Source organism: Gossypium raimondii, chromosome 5, assembly GCF_025698545.1.
Source record: "Gossypium raimondii isolate GPD5lz chromosome 5, ASM2569854v1, whole genome shotgun sequence".
In the NCBI taxonomy this organism is placed as follows: Eukaryota; Viridiplantae; Streptophyta; class Magnoliopsida; order Malvales; family Malvaceae; genus Gossypium; species Gossypium raimondii.
Genome location: NC_068569.1, coordinates 15,748,839 through 15,757,350, shown reverse-complemented (window position 1 = coordinate 15,757,350; position 8,512 = coordinate 15,748,839). Strand labels below are relative to the sequence as shown.

General features: G+C 32.7%; 1 protein-coding gene across 2 annotated transcripts; it reads left to right on the top strand.

Moving 5' to 3' along the window:
* The first annotated feature begins 1,018 nt into the window (after positions 1–1,018).
* On the top strand, positions 1,019–7,080 carry LOC105770816 (uncharacterized). 2 transcript variants are annotated; one of them, XM_012592171.2, is made up of 17 exons: positions 1,019–1,533; positions 2,253–2,554; positions 2,654–2,731; positions 2,849–3,069; positions 3,389–3,481; positions 3,649–3,732; positions 3,991–4,107; positions 4,302–4,407; positions 4,479–4,541; positions 4,619–4,672; positions 4,792–4,849; positions 5,425–5,501; positions 5,846–5,916; positions 6,197–6,257; positions 6,353–6,412; positions 6,525–6,587; positions 6,703–7,080. In XM_012592171.2, exons 2-17 carry the CDS (start codon positions 2,282–2,284, stop codon positions 6,823–6,825), a joined length of 1,602 nt encoding a protein of 533 aa, XP_012447625.1. In that variant the 5' UTR covers positions 1,019–1,533; positions 2,253–2,281; the 3' UTR covers positions 6,826–7,080. The 2 variants fall into 2 exon arrangements, with proteins under 2 accessions (XP_012447625.1, XP_052487664.1); XM_052631704.1 differs by having other exon boundaries at positions 1,019–1,540.
* The last annotated feature ends 1,432 nt before the right edge of the window (positions 7,081–8,512 follow it).

Here is an 8,512-nt window from a genome sequence, read left to right as displayed (position 1 = left end):
GGGTATGAGAATGAGGTATAGTTATTATGCTAGTATGTGTGGCTTACATATATTTGATTTGTTGTGGTTGTGGTAACTTTGTTAGGTATTTTGATTTTGTATTGCTTGATTAAGTTGATGAATTGAATTAATGTGTATTTTGAGATTAAATTGTATATAATTGTGGTACCAATGAGGGTACATTGGTTCGGCACATATTAGGTTGGTTTTGATGTGTTTTTGACATTAATGTGTTTTTTGAGATTAAATTGTATATAATTGTGGTACCAATGAGGGTACATTAGTTAGACACATATTTAGGTTAGTTTTGATGTGTTTTTGACTCGATTAATGTCATTTTGATTTTATATTTTGGTTAGTATTTGAGTTTCTTAAGGTCCAAGCAATTTGATTATATTTGTATTAAAGTATGATTTGAATGATTTACTATTCCGTTGTCCTGTAATATTATGTAACCCTGTTCTGACGACAGATACGGGTTAGAGGTGTTACAGTTTACCATAATTTTTTTATGAAATAGTTCGAACGTCACAAATCTGCAAACTAAAATCCAAATAATTTTCTTGTAATATCTTCAACACTAACCATCAGATTGATTTGAATCTATGGTATGTTCTTTGGTTGGTACTAATCCAGAATATCGATTGTCGAATCGTCATTTAAAGCTCGCTAGCCAAACTTTTTTTTTTAAATAAATTTTTTTAATGGTCCAGTAACATAAATGAAAACTTTCGAATAGTTCATGCATTAAATAAAAACTTCTAAAAAGTTTAATAATCATTTTATAAGTTTTTAAAATTGAATCATCAAAACCTAAATTTAATTTACTAGTAATTTAGTGTGTTAGTTTCCAATAATTTATTATTTTAATTAAGTATAGAATTAAGGCTTCCGGGGCCAGTAATCTGGAGAAAAGAAATCTATAATCCACCGTAAAGACATTATCCAAGTTTTGTTTTATAGTGACGCCACGTGTCACTCCATCTTCACTAACTAATTTGTGTGCCTGAATGTTTTCGTACAGTGTTTCGTTTTCTGCGGGGTGGAGTGAGGCTAAGAACTGAAATCAGGCATATTAATTTCCCCTCCCGCATCTTCCCTCGCTATTTTTTACCATATTCCATTCACCATCCACCATGGATGAATAAAAATGAATCCAGTTCTGATGGCAAATTCCATACTAGAATAAATAATCATTCTTTTGTTTTCCTTTCTCTTGAAGCAAACAAAGGAATTAGCTCACTTCAATTGTTTGGCTCGTTGTTTTGTTTCAGTTGCAACTTCCTTTGTCAACTAGTAACTGTACATTCCCCTTTTCTTTTTTTTCTTTTCTTGTTAAAGCATCGAAATTAATTTCACTGTTTTTATCACTTCCACTCGTTCTTGAGATGTCTGTTTAAATCCACCTTGCGAATTCCCAAAATACCAATTGCCTTTTCCCGCTCCCGTGACTTTCCTCCCCCTTTCTTCTTCCCGGTTTCTTCGCTTCTTCTCTGGGTTTCCCGCCAAAGTTAAAAGCTATCAGCGCTGCAGGTTACCAGTTACTGTTTTAATCTTTATTTGTTTGTTTGTTTGTTTTCTCTCACCTGCTATTTGCATGTTGCATTTGGAAGCTAATTTTCCTTTTTTGGTTGTGGTTGAGCTTGGGGAAATTGTTTGTTTCGTGACTTTTGTTAGTTTTGATTGATAAATTGGAGATTTAGGTGTTACTTGGAGCATATGTTCAAAGATTCTTTGTTTCAGAAATTAACGTGGTTCACTACGTGATAATTTTTATTTGGCTTCTGAAGTAAGCTGTCAAGTTTCTGTCTAGTCGTCTATAGGAAACCTCACTGTTTATTTTTATTTATTAGCAACTTCTTTAATTTGATGGAAATAGCAGATGTTCTGAAATTTGCTATAGCTACTTAATGAAATTGAGTTTTCAGAAAGAAAAAAAAAATTGAAGTACCGGATACTTGGAATTTATACTAATTTATTAGGAACAATGCATGATGTCGTGTGGAACAAGTTAATATATGTCATCCATTTGGTTTCTATGTTCTAAAACTTGCAGTCTCACATGAACCTGACCAATCCCGTATGATGTCATCTAAAATGATTTTCAACATAAAGCAGAGCAATGCTCATTCTACTCATAGCACTTGGAGTAAATTTATTCCTCTGGGACATGAGGACTGCTTCATGTTACGGGTTGGACTCTATAATTAACATTAATGCTAATCCGGTTTTCTCCCTGCTAATCTATCCAGGGGCTAAACAGCCGCACTGTTTCTACTCAATGGACCATAGTGACAGGACTATGTTAGGTGACAAAGCATTACAATCTCTTGGTGGTGAGAAACCACATATATGGTCATCTCTTGAAGGTGGACCTCCAATTGATATAGGAAAACAAATTTTCTGCAACAGATCATTGAATATGAGGAATATTGTTGCTATTGGATTTGATATGGATTATACCCTAGCACAATACAAGCCTGAGACGTTTGAGTCCCTTGCATATGAAGGCACAGTAAGAAAATTGGTGTATGATTTGGGCTATCCTCAAGAGGTTTGTCAACTTTCTACATATTTTACATCAGCCAAGAAAAATTTTCCTAAGTTTGAGTGGTATGTGCAAGCATGCTGATAAGGACAAAATTTAATGCAGTTACTAGAGTGGACTTTTGATTGGAAATACATGGTTAGAGGTTTGGTTCTTGACAAAAAGAGAGGCAACATTTTAAAGGTCGATCCATTTATTTCTGCTGTAGTTTCTACATAGCCAAGTTAATGGAATATTTATCTCTCTCTCTCATCTACTTTGCTTGAATATGATTTGTATTCATGGTTGTGCCTTTTATAGATGGATCGACATAAATATGTGAAAGTAGCATACCATGGATTCAGAGAGTTGTCCAAGGAAGATAAAGTTGGCACCTACGGAAATACATTCATACGGGATTCCTTTGATGAGCCAGATTATGCCCTTATTGATACACTATTTTCACTAGCTGAAGCGTACTTGTTTGCTCAACTTGTTGATTTGAGGGACAATAATCCTGGAAAAGTTCCAGAGGGTGCTGAGTAAGAAATTAATTTTCTCTTTTCTTTTTTTCTTTTTTTTTGGTTATGATCAATAGGCCATTTAGTCCCATCAGTGCAATGAGTAGTCCATGCTGGTAGAGGCATTTAAGATCATATCAAGCTTGAAAACAGTACATCGTGGTTGGAAATTAGATGTGATCCAAGTTTACCTATGTAGTTTCTGAACTTGAATTTAATGAACAAAGTCTATTGTGTGCTGAACTATTAAATATACTTGGAATTACTAAGTATTTAGATCTTAATTCCTTTTATCAGGTTCTGTATATTAACCAATGCCTGCTATAAACGGTTCTTTCAGTTACCCTCGCATGTACAAAGATGTACGGGCTGCAGTTGATTTGTGCCATCGGGATGGAACCTTAAAGCAAGTGGTTGCAAAGGATCCTAAAAGGTAAGTTGAAAAGAGGCATTATTTTATTATTTAGATTACCACTAAGTTTAAGAATGGTTCTGAATTTCCATTTAAATTCACATGGGAAAATTTGATCTTTGTGTGAAGATATTCTTATAGTGCATCTTGAAGTGGTTTTCATGTAGTTTTTTTCCTTCTTTTTCAAGGTATATCAATGAGGACACTTCTATAGTACCTATGCTCAAAATGCTGAGGAATTCTGGCCGTTTAACTTTCTTGGTGACAAATAGGTATATTTCCTTGGTGATTTTAGATTCTAATTGTTTAGGCAAAGGTAATATGGGATTCAATTCAATTTTTCTTGTCCTCTTTTTTTTTTTTCCTAATAAAATTTCCGTAAGTTGGAAAAGTAACATTTTATACCTATCCTACCAATGGTTTTGCTTTCACACTTATGATTCTCAAGGCTTTCTTTTTTGCCTCTCTGACTTCCATTTCTAAAAGGTTGTGCAGAACAATCATTTGATACTTGATTGAATCTCTTGCAGTTTATGGGACTACACAAATATTGTAATGAATTTTCTCTGTGCATCGCATAAGTTGGAAGGTGGTATTACATGCAAGTTTGATTGGCTCCAATATTTTGATGTTGTCATCACTGGCAGGCATGCTCTTTTATTTCATATTATTGATTCTAAATGTTGGTGCTTTTTGACCTTTCATCATTTGGTTGTGAATTCATTTCAACCTAGTTTAACATGACCCTAGAGTTACTCTTTGGTTTTATTTAATATCTATGGTACATGTTATCTGTTCTATACTTTGATTTCTCGTGCTGAAAATGAAAGTATTCATGCAGCGCAAAACCTGGCTTCTTCCTTGAAGACAATCGTGCCAATATTTTTGAGGTTGAACCTGAGTCTGGAATGCTCCTCAATACTGACAATGGCACTCCTATGCCTCAGGTTGGGTAAAATATACTTTCCTCATTCTGTCTAATTATCAGTTGATGATTTAAACAGAACTTTGATATTAGGTGGGAAGTACTTCACCAAAAATGCTGCCGAAGGGATTAAACAAAAGATACCGAGTTTTCCAGGTATTTTGAATATTATCTATTATTAAAATTTAAAATAGTGGATTTTATTTCAATTAAAGTTTCTTCAAACTTGTCAGGGAGGCAGTGTTGGTCATCTACATAAGTTGCTTTCTATCGAGTCAAGTACACAGGTGATTCTTGTTAACTTCTTAAGTTGTTCTATTTTGATCATTGTATCTTTGGCTTGTTGAATTCCATAATAATTACTCTGTTGTCTTTTATAATCTAATTAGTTCTATGCTTCTATTAGGTTCTCTATGTTGGGGATCATATCTATGGAGATATTTTGCGCAGCAAGAAGGTTCTCGGTATGAATTTATATCGTTGTTCTCCTTTCCCCTTTTTGATGTAGAAGTTAAATTTCTTGTTTTGTTTAATTTAATCTTGTTAGATTGGACCTTTGAACCTATCTGAATGAGACAATTCTAATATATATTGGTCTATGGATTATAAAGAGGTTTGTAGCATTAATGCAGCACTGTTAGATGGAATTATGACTCTAATTTTTCTTCTTCTTTTTCTTTTGCCTAGACTGCAAGTATTCAGTGAATTATATTCAACGCTTGAAAAGCAATAGAATATAGGAACAATAAAATCCCAAATCAAAGGCAATGTTTATGCCATAAAAAAGTTAGACGATATTAGTTCTTATTTTTGCTGTATAAGTATGCAATACTTTTTCATGATTTCATTGTGCTTTTGGGAACTTAATATTCCTTGTCTCATCGAATTTTCTATATTTCTTCATTAATTCTCATCAATAGTTTCACGATGATCATTTCCCTTAAAATGAGCTAATAATGTATTTTTGCGCAAGATGTTAACAACCTCATTTCTTTTGGTGCATGGGGCGCTTTTAATTCTGTAATTTGTCAATGATTAGGATGGAGAACGATGCTTGTTGTTCCAGAGCTTGAGAGGGAGGTTGAATTGCTTTGGGAATTAAGAGATACGCGAAAGGTGGGTTTACATGTTGAATATGATGTTAAACTGAGATATTGATCATGATATTTCAATTTCATATCATACTGTTTGGATAATTTATTGTACAATTCTAATTTATTAGGAAGAATTTGTTGTAATAACACATTAGTGAAGAACAGTTTGTATGTTGCTTTTTTCTTGATGGTAATTTGATTATCTATATCTATATTTTCTCATGGTCCTTCTAACTGTTTAATAAGTTTTGAGGGGAATTCTGCAAAAAACATTTAGAAGTTGTAAAGCATGAGAGTTCTTACTACCGGTCCTGTTTTATCATAGTATTTTAATTCCTTGCAACTAATACATGTACTTTCATGCAGCAACTAAGGTTGTTGAGGAATGAGCGTGATCTTGTTGAAGACCGAGTTCATCATTTGAAGTGGTCTCTCAAGTATGTACTTATTTTATCATTAAAACTGATGTCATCAGTATTACTACCCTTGAATGATGCATAAGAATCACTACCCTTCTCCGCGTGTCACACATAATGGACATGACAAATTAATATTGAAACCCTGGATTTGATTTCTTATTAATTTCTACTTGATCGCATCAAATCTTAGTACAAGGGAGAATTTTCGTCTTTGCTTTTGTAATTTTTGGTTATTATTATTTGGTTTGGTTCCATTGATTCTCTTTTGAGCAAAGAGAGTTGCATTCTTGTTATTTAGATTTGAAAGTCTTGGTGATGATGAAAAGCAGAATATGATTTCAAGTCTGGGTGAATTGGAGGTTAGACCATTTGACCTTGATCTGTTTTATGTAGTGCCAGATGGATGATTTGAAGCTTTCTAATGATTTTATTTTCATTTCTCTCTTTTTAACAGTCGCGAAGGGATCAAGTGCGTCTCGCTCATCAACAGGCTCAAGGAGATTATCACCAAAAGGTAGAAGAAACTTTTCTACATCCTTAGATTATTTCGAGACGTTAAGGGGGCTATCAGGCTTAAGCAACCTTTGAATAAAGATACTTTCAATGACTATTTTATTACGAAACAGTTCCATAAGATCTGGGGGCAACTCATGAAGACTGGCTATCAGAACTCTCGCTTTGCTCATCAGGTACCACTAGCTTTGGATGGAGTTTCTGAAGGATCTGAAAAAACTGCCTAGATTACTGTATCGTTAGTACTTGTTATTGTCACTGATCATTTGCTTTACGCTTGGCACGACGCAGGTTGAGAGATTTGCATGTCTTTACACTAGCCAGGTCTCTAACTTAAGCTTGTATTCCCCAGACAAATGCTATAGGCCAAGTGAAGATTTCATGCCTCACGAATTTCATATTCTTCCCTCTTGAAAAGTGAAAACTGTTCCCTGACCGACAACTGAACGTAGAAGCAAATAATTTTTGTTCTGTTCTGGTGCCGCAGAAGTAGTAAAGCCGGATCCTCGTATTCATCTTAACCCCTTAATCAACGAGATTCATTGTACTTAAATTTCCCCGTTTACATTCTTACTCAAAAAAATGCTTCTAGTGATCGATACTCGTTTAGTACATGCTGTGTTCTTTCTTTTTTTCTTCTTAAAAATAAAGTTTGACATAAGTATTATATACTATTCTCTAAATATCTGAACAAGAAATTAAAAAAGTGTTTCGGGACACACACACACACATATATATATATATGATACTCATCATTGACGAATGAAAATGACAAATTACACAAGACCTCGGATTGATTATAAAATTTTTATCTTTTTATATTTTTCATGTTAGTTTTATTTTTTATGTTTATATTTAAGATTTGTGATTATTTTTAACAAGTTCATTTTTAAAACTTTAATGTATCTTATCATTATAACCTTGTTAGTTTAAATTGTTGTATTTTGATCGTTGATGGAGAGTACAATTTTTTTTTCAATGGCGTTTTATGCTTCATGTTCTCGGTATTAGTAATGGCCATATTTGTAAATGGACTCAAATTGATGTACCTGTACCAACGTAGCCCATAGACAAATTATACGTGTAGATGACATTGGAGTCTTAGGACTAAGGTGTCGACTCGCCCAAGTCTACATAACTGTGATTACGGTCCACCCATATTACTTTTTTGTTTTATTCTTTTTTCTAAAAAAACCCTTTAGATTAGGACCACATTCATATGATCCTTTATCCACGGCTCAACATTGGCTTTTATATAGCGGTCCTAATTTGTTCAGTCAAATTTGATGGTCATGATTGAACGAAAAAATCCCTCGATAGCTATATCAGCCTATCACCCTAGATTGGGAAATATAAGTGTAAAACCCCCAGAAAAAGATCAAGAAATCGTCTAATTCCAATCTAGGTGAAAGTACTTGTTAAGACTCTCTATTATAGGTATTGAATTAATTTAGTCCCTTTTATTAGATAGATTAATTTAATTTTTGTACTATTAAAAAATCAAATAAATTTAATAATTACTGTTTAAAAGATAATATGAAAATTATTATTTTTATTTACTATGCAACTTTAAACAAAATATTTTATTTACAAAACCATAAAAAGCCTACAAAATATAACTATTTTAAACAATAAATGACATTTTTAAACGGTAAATGTTAACTCTATTAAAATTTAAATTATTTAATTTTTTGGTAGTACAAAACTAAATTGATTTATTTAATAATATAAGGACTAATTTGATCTAATTTGTATAATACAAATACCTACTAGTTGCATTCACTCATCTCTTTAACATTTCTGTAGATGAAAAAAAAACTTCAAAATTACATTATATTTGAGAGAATAGAGTCAAACACAAACACCACGCATAACTCGTGAAATCCTTAATTTAATACATTCAAAGCTTCAAAATATCGTTGAAGACATTTGTTATTCTAAAAATAAAAGATTTCCTTATTAACAACTTCACCTCAATATAGCATAAAAAATAAGATTGTATTGTACTAGTATGTTGTATACTTAACAACTTCATTTGTAAGTAGAATTAAGATGATCCATACTTTGAAGAGTACACGGAAAAAAGATATATTGATACAAA